Below are 13,886 nucleotides of genomic sequence, written 5' to 3'. Positions count from 1 at the left end.
TATACGCTGTAATCGATTCCGACCCGCGGGTGTAACGAGTTCGGGTCGACCCGAATGATGAGTAGGTGACAAGCGACTTCGACCCGTTGGTGCAGCGATTTCTGGTCGAGTATTGAACCTACCTTGACCCGACCCGAAATGCACCAACGTGTCGGAATCGAGACTGCTTTCTTGCACCTACCGGATTTCCGGAATCGTTGCACCTACTGAACCTCCTTGAATCTTACGGGTCGTTTCGAACGACTCCGAGTTGCTTCCGGATGTCTCCAATCCGGTTGGTGCGGGTCGAGCAGGACATCACTACTTCACAAACCACACAATCAATCGTCGATATCGGTTGAGTGTGTTTAAATGTATTGTACTAACGAATGAGTAAAATCGGTTATGTGTGGAAGTGTAGATCGCGCGGGAAAATATTGCTCCGTATGTAATTGAATGTTTTGATCAACAAAGTGGTGTACAGATTAAAGATTCTCTCTTTTTGAAAGTTTTATTTTCAGGACAAACCATTAACCATGGATATATTTGCAGCAGTCAAAAATTCCAGTGACCTGAAGAAGCTAACCGCGGATGAGGAAGGGTTGGTTCGTCTTTTGCAGGAAGCGGAACTCTTGCCGCCAACGCAACAATGCAGCAAGTGCAAGAGACAAATGAAGCTGAAGGTAACCAAGCGCTCCAATGCTTGCAAATGGATTTGCAAGCCTACATCGAGCTGCACCGGCTGGGAATGTACTGTCCGCACGGATAGTATTTTCAAAAATTCGAGGCTGTCTCTATCCCAGTTGATGGAGATAACCTTCGAGTGGTCTCGAAATACGACGCGGATGGTTGCGGAAGCTGAATGTGCAGCCGGTAATTTATTTTTAGTATTTTTTTCAATCAGTCGGTTTTGATTAATTTTTTGTTTTGTTTTATTTTTATCTCATTGTAGGTAAGACAGCCATTCTAAAATGGTTCAAAATACTCCGTGAAATTAGCGCTGAATATGTGGAAACCCACCGACAACAGATCGGAGGCGAAGGGCTCACTGTGGAGATCGACGAGTCCGTCATTACCAAACGGAAGTACCACAGAGGACGGATCGCGGACAACAACCAGGTTTGGCTCGTCGGTGGTATTTGTCGGGAGACAAAAGAGATTTTTCTGGAGCTGGTTCAGAAACGCGACGCTGGCAACTTGCAGGGCATTATAATGAACAATGTGGCCCCCGGAACGACAATTGTGACGGATGGTTGGCGTGCCTACATCGGATTAGACGGAAAAGGGTATGAGCACGAGATGATAAACCATTCCGAAAATTTTGTCGACCCAAGCGATCCATTAGTACACACACAGACCATCGAGAATTTATGGCGCTGGGTCAAGCCCTTTTTAAGATCTAAAGGCACAAACCGGGGAGCATTAATAGAATATATACGCGAGTACCAGCTTAAGCGAGCCCAGCCCAACAATTTCATTACCATCTTGCGTGCCATCCAATCAGTTCAGGAGTTTGAGTAAGTATTAACATATTGTTCTTCGTATTTTTAAACACTTTAAATTCATCGAGCTCTTTCCAGCTGGCTAGCTAATGCCAGGAAGCGGATGTATTATTATGCAACCGCTATCTTGGAACTCCGAATCCTACCTCCTCGTGGTGCTAGCTGGAATGCGACGTCAATTGCTGACGATCGTATACTAACAGGATCGGGGGACTATGTTTTATTTTTATTTATTTATTTATTTATTTTTTCTCTCTACATACTTAGCCTTGACCTTTTATTATCATTGACAAACATACGTATTTTACTCGACCGTATTTTAAACAATAATTATTTGACTAAAGGAACATACTCTTAAAACTATCATCAGGACGATCACATGTTGGAACTAACCACTCCCCTTCGAACAGTCCTTTCCTATTCAGTTGGGCTCTTGTTCGTAAAACACTGACCTTCCACAACAGTGCTTAATGCCCGCTGTGGCCTGCGAGCTTTAAAATCTTCAATCGGTTTCTGATTGCTTTGGCTTCTTTGATGTCGGATGCATGGACGTTAATTACAATGATGAAGACGATTACTTTGCATTGACACAAACATATAAAATCCTTTATTCCCTAATTATAAATGAATAGCACGGGCCCGTTAGTCCTATTTGCCTTAGCTCAGCCGCACGAATGAGAATACTCACTACATGTGCGCTGTAGGTTAAATCTCCCTCTTTTTTGCACTATCTCTCTCTCAATCGTCTCGTCAGCGACCTGTAACTCACGCACATCCTTCCACGCACACATCATACGGAAGCCGTCGACTGCTATCGCTGAGTGGCACACCCAGATGAACAGAATGGCTAAGTTCGATCGGACCACAACAGCTTCTCTGTTCTTCAATGAAGGAAAATAAGTTGATTGTTATGCACTAAACTAGTTTTCCAAACAACATGCTCGTCATGGGCTCAAGCCCCTCATACGTAGGACTGACTATCCTGATCTGGGTAATCAATAGCTTAATTACACTGATACATCCATTAGTGGTACAGGCATGCCATTAATGACAACAGTTATATCCAAAGACGAATAAGAGAAGTAAAAACACCTGACTACATTGATTGTTTTTTCATGAAGCAGACTGACCAAACCTTTTCGCAAGCTAGTTGCATTTCTCACACAACGGTTTGGTAGATGATAGAACACCTTCTGTTAAGACGGAAGCACTTTTACCGTATCCATCACGACAACGTAGCACTTTCTTTCTTTTTGGCTTAACGACGCGAACATGTCGACCTGTACAGGCTTTCGAAACTGATTTGGTACCACGCAGCCGGATAGTTGATCCTTGCTACGGGGGGACGGACCGTATGAGGTTTGAACCCATGATAGGCATGTTATTAGGTCGTACGAATTGATGACTGTATCACGGGACCGCACAGCGTTGCACTTTCTTCCTATTTATATCGTAACAAATAAATAATTGTTATGCTTTATTTCCGCTACAGCCGACAAACGTGGCCATGCTGACGTTATGTATAAATGCTTACAAGACTTATTCGTATCACCTAACCGGATAGTCAATCACTGGTTGGTGTGTGCTGCGCGAGGGAATAGAACTACGTTTATCCTATATAGAAACCAGCATTCTGCCATTAGGGCATACGGAATGATTAATATTTTTTTTCCTATTCCAAATTACACCGTCATGTAGCTATTTGATTAGGTCATCTAAACAAATAGCCGAACAAATTATCCTAACATATAACATATCTTCAAAAACAAAACATTAACTCTATCTTATCGTTGCACCGAAAGGTGCATGGCAGCGCCGAAAAGAATATAGCCATACCCTTCTACGCTCTCCTTCATACAGAACTGAGGCACCAAAGGCACCCCGAGAGGCTGGTCACGGTCTTGATCATCATAATGCAAAACCCATCAATTGCACTCATTCAATACAAAGACGATCTATAGCTTAAAAAATATTTTGCCATATTTTATTGTTAATAATTGAAATAATAACATATGTTGAACATGAAGAAAGTATAATAACAATTGAGTGAACACACAAATAACAATTATCATTACTTATCATTACACTTGCCTTGTTCATATTAAATTCAAATACCACTACTTCTTATAAGAGATAGGGTTTAAAAAACTAAAAGGTACAGGTATCTTATAAACATACTTAGTGAGAACATAACGATATATGGTACATGGTAGCAGCAATTCCTATTTACTTTTTGTGCACGTGCAGCAGAATCCAGGGATGGACGCAACATGTTTCAGCGGCATACGGCTGGCCAGATCCTTAACGAACAGTCGCGAGATCAGATGGGCCGCCGGCTTCGTCATATCTGGCGGCATCTTAAACTGCAGCTTCATCATACGTGGTCGCCAAAACCGGGACCTTACCGCACAGCAGCTTGTACGCCAGCACGCCCAAATTCGATAGATCGACAGTTTTTATGTGCGGCTGACCATGCACCATCTCGGGCGATAAATAGTCGAGCGAAACGCACAGCATCGTACTGGAACAAGGTCGGCTCGTACACGGACCAACCGAAATCGGCAATCTTCAGATCACCACCGTGCCCGGAAGCTGCAAGTTTTCCGGATGATGTCACGATGTATCACGTTGCGCTCGTGCTGCACCATTGGCCGACGATGAATAGGTATGTTTCTTTACAGCATGCAAAGGACAGCGGCGAAACACGATGGCCGACGCATCCTCCGGATCATCTTTGGCGGTGAATTCGAGCATGGGGTGTGGATGCGAATGATCAACCACGAGCTTACTGAAGCCGTATGGCGCGTCGGACATGGCTGTTTGCGCTGGCTGGGACATGTTGTAAAGATGCCAGACTCGTGCCCCAACAGCAAGGTGTTCGAAAGCGGCACTCAGTTCGGTACTAGAAGCAAGGAAGCTCAGCGAGTTCGATGGCTAGATCAGGTGAAGTAAAACCTCGAAGATCGAGTGCCTACATCGATGGGAAGCTGCAGCTAGCGACCAGGCATTCCTATCAAGAGAGAGATGGAGAGAGAGAAAACCAAAATGAAACAATGTATAAGCAGTATTTTTTTTTTTTTGCACTCAAATGCAATTGATCTGTCTATGAATTGGGTTTGAACATATCACAATTCAATACTGAGCATATTTTTTCATTCAGTTCATACTTACGTTCGTCAGAAGTGTAAGAGTGTTGACCATGATTGATTGACCATTGAACGATTGAAGAGGCTTATGAAACCGATATAAACGGATAGACCGATTTATGTACTTCAATTTCTAAAAAAATAAATAAATAAATAAATAAATAAATAAATAAATTAAACGAGATACTCCTACTGATGAAAAATATAAAATGCATAAAAAGGAAAGAAATGAGCGGTGAGGGTTTTCGATGATAAAATATTACAAAATATCTGCTCAGCCGAGCACTAGCAACGGAACACCAATGTATGATGCACGCGGCACTCCGGCGGGGCCAAGCGCATCCGATTTTAGTCAGCACTAACCAGCCAGTGAACCATTCTGCCATCCAATCAGCCAGCCAGACAACCAGGCAGGGAAATTACATCATCATATTTACACATTATCGTTTTGTTCACATTATGCAACTGCATCGTCTAAAACACATTGTTAGCGGAACCTAGGAACAATCATTTATATGCACACTATGAAGAATGCGGAAGCGAATACATCGGGCCAAAAACAAAAAAAAAGGAGAACATCGTAGCTGAGAAATTTCCTTTCAACGCAATCACTGATTTCTTACCTTTTTGCACTTTAGTGATATTTTTTTGCTACCGAAAAATACACAAAACACACAGTTTTTTAAAACAATATTTGGACACTATTTTATTCAGTAAAGAATTCACTCCAGCACTGATATCAATCTTACTTAATGTTTACACACCACACAAAAACAAAGGACCTACTATAACGTACAAAGTTCGACACCTTTTAACGAAACTAGTTCATCCCATTTACACTGTATTTTGTACACTTGTATACATGCTTTCGAAGTATTCAATACAGAAACCGATGCTCATGATTTAGTTGCATAAAACTAAAGCAATCACACTTAAAACATACATATAGACACAATCACTACACAAAATCACTACAGCACTTCGCCGATCGAGATCTGCACACAACACGCCCGCTCCTAATCTAAACACAACACGTCCACGAAGCGTTCAGCTTCTCCGATGTCGCCTCATTCAAAGCACCAGGGCCAACTGCGACCAATCGACTCGGTGGCATCACATCCAAGTCAGTATCCGCAATGAGACCTCCCTTCCGAGGCAACAGTCATTCGATCGTTCGTCTGGCATTAGCTGAAACTAAAGAAAGAAAAAAAAAAACGTATGCTTGTAGTTATAATCCAACTCACCCGTGCATTAGAAGCATTTTCACGGCGACAAAGACTGTCGGTAACGTTTGCTGGATCTTGCTGTGCGCTTGCCAATTGAGTGCACATTTCGCATTGCCCATTACGTTCGAGGTACATTACATTACATCCATTACATCAAGGTGGCCATCATACTGCCCGGCGACGACGGCTCCTTAAATATAGCGGATGAGCGCGTGGCTCGCCACCGATGGAGACATGTCGCGGCAGAAGGTGTACCACACGTTTATCGGCTGGCGTCGTGCTGGATGGCGCCGGAGGAGATGGAGCTGGACCACGGATACGGCTTCTAGTCGTTCGGCTTTACCGCGATCGAGATAGCGACCGGAACTGCGCCGTACCACAACTAGAAGGGCCTGTACCAGGCGTGCGGCAAGACGTTTCGCAAACTGGTCACCGAATGCCTGTAAAAGGAATTGTCCAAGCGTCCAACGGCGTGCGGGCTTTGTGTAGTAGGCTATGACTACCAATCAGTGGGATTTTGCCTCAGCATAATTTCGCTTCCTAGGCGTAGTAGCCTATGCCTTCTTTAGCAATAAATAAGTTCTAAGTTAACCACCAAACGAGCAAGTTGGCGAATCTCGTCGCGAAGCAGCAGCAGCAGATCGAAATTTTAGCAAATCGAACTTTTTCGACGGCGGCTAGCGGAAGCGAGAAGACAATCGAGTCGTTGGCAAATGGAATCCAAGATTTCCTGTACGATCCGGACGCAGGAGTATTCTTTGATGCCAAAGCCAATGCCAATTTGCTATTCTGCCAAAGCATCCTCGCGATTTCTCTCTGGATGAGACCATTACAAAACTGAAGAAGTTGTTTGGTCGCCAGAAGTCGGGTTTTCACTCCCGTTACCAGTGCCTGCAGTACGCCAAGAGTGACGCGGATGATTTTACTTCGTATGCCGCCATGGTCAACAAACACTACGAAGCATTTCAACTTTCCAAGCTCACGTCGGATCAATTCAAAGCTCTCCGATTTGTCTGTGGACTCCAATCGCCACGGGATGCGGACATCCGAGCTAGATTGATTTCGAAACTGGAAGCTGATGAAACTGCAGTTGTTGAACAAGGAGAAGCTGCAAGTAAGGTGACTTTGGAAAGCCTGGTGGAAGAATTACGTTCATTACTTACTTACGTTCATTACAACTTACCTTGTTTTCCATGATCGAACATCGTTTAGTTGGATTGCCGGCATTCTTTCTTCCCGCTTTCGAACGTTCGCCGGCTCAACACGGTTGCACAACAGCTGCATAGAAAACACCGCTTTAATTGATTTAATATTACAATTATTGGCTATGCTTTACTTACCCTAAACTGCTTTCAGGCGTGCGAAGTCGATTCTACCGCCATTTATAATTTTTCGGATGTTTATTTTACACATTACACACAACACTTTCATCACCGATGTATGCTTTTTTTAATCATTCGCCGTTGTACATCGTGAGAGCTATCGTTCGGTTCAAAATGTAAACAAACTTTATTTTTTGAATATTTGACAGATTGCATGACCGATCAACCGCACACTATCTCGTTTTTCTTGTCAGAGCTGCTTCGATTGCCATAGGGGGGGCCTTAAAAAATCTTTTACCAAAGTTAAAAATAATAAAGCAACTTACCTTTAATTAGTTATCAGGTTATCCCTGCCGATTCTTCCACAGAAAAAGTATTCACGCGTTATGAATTTTCAAACTGGGTACTTTCCTTTAATGCGACTGATTCGATACACAACCAAAATAGGAATCGCAACGACAATGCGAAGCTAAAACTCTGATACCGGAAACGCACTTCAATACTATTTCACTTTGTTACCTACTGCAATATTATTCATACAACACCAACAAACGAGGGACTCATTCATAATGGGTAAGCCACTTTCCGAATACTTGACGTTCTTTTATATACATATTGCACTCATCAACTTAGTGTGCGAAAAGCATGCCTCACTAGTAATGGTGTTCGAATAAAAAATCGTGGGATGGTACAGTTTGAGCTCGCTAATTGAAATTGTAATGTGTGACATGTATTGCATTTTGAATTGGCATATTTTTTTAAATGATAAAAAGCAAAAGAATATAAAGATTTGGAGATTTTTTGATTTTGCATGTGGTGAATATTTCAAGATTAAAAATCATCGATTTATAAATCTCACATCGACCATGCAACTTAAAAAAATGATCCACATTTCAAATCATTCAACTAGCGAATACCTAGTGTATGTTTTTCCCTCCTTGCTCTTACATTCGATACATATCAATACCACACAGTTCCCCACGCTAAGAATGTCTGGTGCTACGTAAAAAACAATCAGCAGAAAATGAGAAGGAAGAAGATGCTATTGATACCAATTTTGTCTCCTATTACAGGGTTTATGGATCACGATTATTTAACGTTTCATAAAATTTGTTCAATTATTTGTTTCAAAACAACTGGGATGGTAAGAATAAATCACAAAACGAATACAAAATTATATAAGAAACAAATAATAAATTGTGGAATGAGTCCAAAATAATTTGGGAAGCATGCAATAAAATGTGAGATAAATCCAAAAAATGAAGAAACAACCAAAAAGACATCAAACCCTGTGTTTCATCAGGACAGTGTGCGGTAGCAGTTCTTTGTATGACTGTGTGCGACTGATCCGACAGCGCAGAGAGAACGAGCATATTACTAGCGTAGTCAGTGTGAGTTATTTTTGTGCGGCTGTGTGCGACTGACCCAACTGACCTCACGTGCGGCAGCGTGCGGCAGAAGTTCTTTTTGTGCGGCTGTGTGCGAATGAACGAATTGAGCAAACGTGCGGCAGTGTGCGGCAGAAGTTCTTTTTGTGCGGCTGTGTGCGACTGACCCAACTGAACACGCGTGCGGCAGTGTGCGCCAGAAGTTCTTTTTGTGCGGCTGTGTGCGAATGAACGAACTGAGCAAACGTGCGGCAGTGTGCGACAGAAGTTCTTTTTGTGCGGCTGTGTGCGACTGACCCAACTGAACACGCGTGCGGCAGTGTGCGCCAGAAGTTCTTTTTGTGCGGCTGTGTGCGAATGAACGAACTGAGCAAACGTGCGGCAGTGTGCGACAGAAGTTCTTTTTGTGCAGCTGTGTGTGCAACTGACCAAACTGAACACGCGTGCGGCAGTGTGCGACTGACCCAACGGGTATGAGTGTATTTCTCGTTCCATGTCAGTCTTGGACAGGAGTTCTTTTAGTGCGACTGACCCAACTAAATACGCTAACAATTTGCGTATTCTTTCTCGCTCAGAGTGTGATCGATTTTTTATTTGACTGTTGAACACAGTCGACTAAAATTAATGTTTTTTTTTCGTTCAATCAGTCACAACCGAAGTCATTCCTTATGCGTGCGGAAGACCTACCCGTACACTTTTTCGCGTGCGGTGGTCAGCCGCACACTTGAGTGAACTGAGTGTGCGGCATAGGTCTCGCACAATTAGCCCATGCCTAGTAGTAAGTGTACAGTGCGTAGTGTACTGTGTTAAGTGTGTGTAGTGTATGTGATTGTCCGTGTGTCACTCGTTTGAGAGTTTTAAGCGACAATACAGGTGCGTACGGCACGCATCTCTTGTGCTCGCATTTTGTGCGTTCGCATCTCGCGCTCTCGCATCTTCCTGCAGCGCAATGCGATCGAAAAATCACTCAATTCTCTGGCTTTCGCCATACATGCAACTCACGGGCGCTCATGAACTAATCCTTTCTCGCTTTCGCTTTTATATCGTTCCCTTTTACGCGCGTGTAGCTCGCTGCCAATCGTGATTTGAGTGGAGTGTACTCTCTCGGTTAGGGCCGGTACCGAACACACTTGCGTGTATATTCAGTCCTATGAGCGCCTGTCAAACTGTGTTCCCTTTCATGTGCATGTCGTGTTGTCCTTTTCTATCATGTGGATGTTGTCTGATTCGATCGCGTTTGGCGCCTAGAAATTGTAATCGAAGCTTCTAACGCAATTTGATCATCATAGAGTGCACAATCCGTTCTTACTGATCCCGTGAAATTTTCAATCAATTTGTGCGAAAATTAAGCAAGTGCTGTGATAATGGCAACACGTCGTGATAAGCGAAGTGGTATGGTGTACCATGCACGTGATCGTTTGCTGAAGCGGCGCTTGCAGGAATGGGAGGAGGAATGTGCACGTGCTAGCCTTCCGCAATCCACAACAATGGGTAAGTGTAATGCAAAAAGAGCAAAAAAAAAGGATTGATCGAAAGTGTTCCAAGTCGTGCCAAGTGTTGTTAATGAATTTCTTTTGGCTATTTTAGATAGTCACGTGTCTGTTGATGCTTTGCCATTGGTAAGCGACGAAGGCTTCAAACATATGGAAGTGTCCGGTAAGTGGAGATGATTTTATTTCATTCTTTATCAATAACTTGACGTTCGTTGTGTCTATTTTTTTTACTGTACAGAAAATCTCCTATCATCGATGAGCGATAGTGAGGAGGAAGGTGCGATGGGCTACAGCAGCGGTGCTGATACCGATACGGACGGTGGTTTGCCGCACGAGGTGCCGCTGCAAGATCGTCCGTTCGGCGAAGCGTCGTTTGAGGATGGCTTGAGACTGTGGGCACTACAGACCGGCCCAACTCATAGAGCTTTGACCCTTTTACTTGCCCACATTAGGCAGCACCAACCGCACTGAAAATTGCCACGCGATCCCCGGACGCTGATGCACACACCGGTGTCGAAATCGACGAAAGCGGCGGTAACGTTCATCGGCGGAGGAAGTCTGTGGTACAGAGGTGTGGCTACATGTTTGCAGCAATATTATCGGTAAGTGTTGAAAAGTGGATAAGTTTTCCATTACAATTAATGGATTGTTCCGTGTTATCACTAGTGTGTATGTTTGATTTTATTTTAGCAATGTAAAACCTCCTGTCAAGGGTTTTGAGATCGATTTTTTTGTAGATGGTATGCCGCTCTACAAAAGCAGTCGGTCTCAGTTTTGGCCGATTTTGATGAAGATTTATAACGTGCCCGATTCTCCCGTTATGGTGGTGGCCATATTCTGTGGCGAATCCAAACCACACTCCCTGGAGGAGTATTTAAGGCGGTTTGTGGAGGAGATGAACGATCTTCAGACAAATCATTTGGCAATTGGGCAGCAATTATATTGGGTCTGTTTGCGAGCCATCATTGTCGATGCACCAGCAAAATCGTTTATAAAAGGTAGGTTTGAGGTTATTTGGAGAAATTTAGTATCGCAACTTATGTGAGTTTTATTTTTGTAATTCATTTTATAGGTGTGAAAGGCCATACTTCATACAGCGCTTGTCACAAATGCACAGTGGAAGGGCAAATGTGTGGGCACCGGATGTATTTCCCATACAGTACAGATACCCAAGAAAGGACTGACGAATTGTTCCATCCACCCTACTCCACTATCCGACATGATAAACTGTCATATGATTATGGATTTTGTGTTGGATTGCATGCACCTGATTGATAAAGGAGTGCTGGCAAGAAAAATGGACATATGGATTAACGGCCATCCAGAGGTGTAGTTGAAGCTGTCCCGACAGCAACAGCGTGAAATGTCGGCACATCTTCATCGACTAAGCCTGCTTTGCGAACCTTCCTACGAAGGTTGCGAAACTTGCCTTATGTAAAGCTGTGGAAGGCATCCGAATACAGGATGTTTTTGCATTATGCAGGTTTCGTAGTACTGAAGGACAGACTTTGCGATGCAGCGTACCAGCATTTCATGCTGTTGTTTGTTGCGATCACTTTCCTCTCCACGTCGCACCATGAGGAAAAATGAGAGTATGCAGCATCGTTGCTGGAGCAGTTTGTGGCAGATTATGCTCATGTTTACAGCCCCACGATTGTGAACAGCAATGTGCATAATCTGCTGCACGTTTACGATGACGTATTTCGATTTGGGGATATTAACACTACATTGGCATACGATTACGAGGCGAAGCTGCACGATGTGGGAAAATTGGTCCATTCTGGGAGGAACAGCCTAGCACAAGCAGTTCATCGAGTGATTGAGCTAGAGCACATCGAGGTTGCTAAAGAATGCAATCCAGCAACTGCAGTAGAATGCACCACCCGAATGGTAAAAGGCAAAGAGATAATTGCCACTGTGAGGAAAGGTTTGATGTTGCGAACCAATTTTCGCGATCAGTGGTACATGACAAATGATGGCACCATCGTTAAGTACCACACCGCAACACAACAGGGCGCGCAGCTAATCGTTGAAGGGCATGCCCTGAAACAGAAATATTCTGCTTTTAGCCAGCCCTGCCCTTCAGAGCATGTTTTGATATTTAGGGGAAGTGTTAAAGACGTTAATTCCGGTCAAACTCAACGCACGCTGAGCAGCTCAATACTGTGCAAACTTGCTGCTGTAGAAACCGCCAAAGAGGGCGAGTTTATATTTGTGCCATTAACACATACCTTTCTAACGGCAAATCTTCTTCTTCTTCTTCTTTGGCTCAACAACCGATGTCGGTCAAGGCCTGCCTGTACCCACTTGTGGACTTTGGCTTTCAGTGACTAATTGATTCCCCCCCATAGCAGGATAGTCAGTCCTGCGTATGGCGGCGCGGTCTATTTGGGGATTGAACCCATGACGGGCATGTTGTTAAGTCGTACGAGTTGACGACTGTACTACGAGACCGGCTCTAACGGCAAATAAACAAACCAAAAATAACTACGCCGAAAGTCGTTTGGTCGACTGATTTGAGGAAAGAAACGGGCTACTTTTATCGACTAGCTTTTCGTTAAGTTTCATTTTTAATTAGAAGGAAAGCGGACACTGCGCATCCAATTTCATCAACAGAGATAATTATTTGCAACAAAGGAACTACATCGCAAAATTAACCAAAATGCTTTGACAATTAATAGTACATCTTTATTTTATTTATTTATTTTGTTTTGTTGACTAGCAAATAAGAAAAGCATAGCCTATCATAACGTGCCACTCGCATTTCATTTGATTGCGCGTGTTAGAGTATTTACTTTAAGTATCTTCTTCTTCTTCTTTGGCTCAACAACAACCGATGTCGGTCAAGGCCTGCCTGTACCCACTTGTGGGCTTGGCTTTCAGTGACTAATTGATTCCCCCCCCCCCCATAGCAGGATAGTCGGTCCTAAGTATGGCAGCGCGGTCTATTTGGGGATTGAACCCATGACGGGCATGTTGTTAAGTCGTACGAGTTGACGACTGTACTACGAGACCGGATGAAAGGGCAAATCATATTGAGATCATCATATTAATATAAATATAAAAAAATAAACGAATAAAAAATCCATGTAAATATTAATTCATTATGAAATAAAAAAAGGTTTTTTTCACGTGATTTAATTGTTCAATTCTGCTTTAATAACAAATTATGCTAAACGATGCTTACCTATGCTATGCTAACCTTAACTTACTACGCTAAATTGGTCACCTATAGCTATCTAATCAATACTTAACTAGACTAGCTTAATATATGCTAAATTATATTTAAATTGTACCCACCATCCCCGTCACCATCCACTACAGGGTCCGGTTTTTTTGGCACGCGTTGATACGCGTACCGCAATTTTTTCCCGAAATAATCTCGAGCAAATCCGAGAGCTATTATAACTTTATTGGTGCTCCCAATCTTCTTAAAAAGCTGCAAAATGTTGCTATATATTTTTTAGCAAGTTTTGCATTCCTCCCGCTCCAGCTGCAGCGAGGCAAAAACTCCTTGGCGAAAACAAGATCCTGTAGAAACCGAAAATTGTATGTGAATACACCTCAAAAAACATAAACACCTTGGTCGCGGTATACGTTAACATTTAAGCATCGTAGGCGTAAACGTCAGAATAAAACGGCATTCGTGCTCGAGAATCAGAACAGCGCACACCTTCCGATTCTTCGTCTTTTCCGTTCCGAAAAATTCCGCAACTTTACAACTCAGAAGTGGGATACGAAGTCATTTTACGCAACAAAATGCCTACAAAAGATGAGTTATTATGTGCCTTGGAAGCTGCTGGTATCGAAGTGCCCCCCTCGGCAACTAT

The 13,886-nt window shown here is 43.2% G+C and overlaps 1 protein-coding gene across 1 annotated transcript; it reads left to right on the top strand.

Moving 5' to 3' along the window:
• The first annotated feature begins 490 nt into the window (after positions 1–490).
• LOC133395032 (uncharacterized) lies at positions 491–1,542 on the top strand. Its single transcript, XM_061663266.1, has 2 exons — positions 491–852; positions 932–1,542. The coding sequence occupies exons 1-2, from the start codon at positions 516–518 to the stop codon at positions 1,498–1,500; spliced, it is 906 nt and encodes a 301-aa protein (XP_061519250.1). The 5' UTR covers positions 491–515; the 3' UTR covers positions 1,501–1,542.
• The last annotated feature ends 12,344 nt before the right edge of the window (positions 1,543–13,886 follow it).

Source organism: Anopheles gambiae, unplaced genomic scaffold (assembly GCF_943734735.2).
Source record: "Anopheles gambiae unplaced genomic scaffold, idAnoGambNW_F1_1 scaffold_40, whole genome shotgun sequence".
In the NCBI taxonomy this organism is placed as follows: domain Eukaryota; kingdom Metazoa; phylum Arthropoda; class Insecta; order Diptera; family Culicidae; genus Anopheles; species Anopheles gambiae.
Note: the sequence above shows the minus strand (reverse complement) of the source record. Positions and strands in the feature narration are given on the sequence as shown.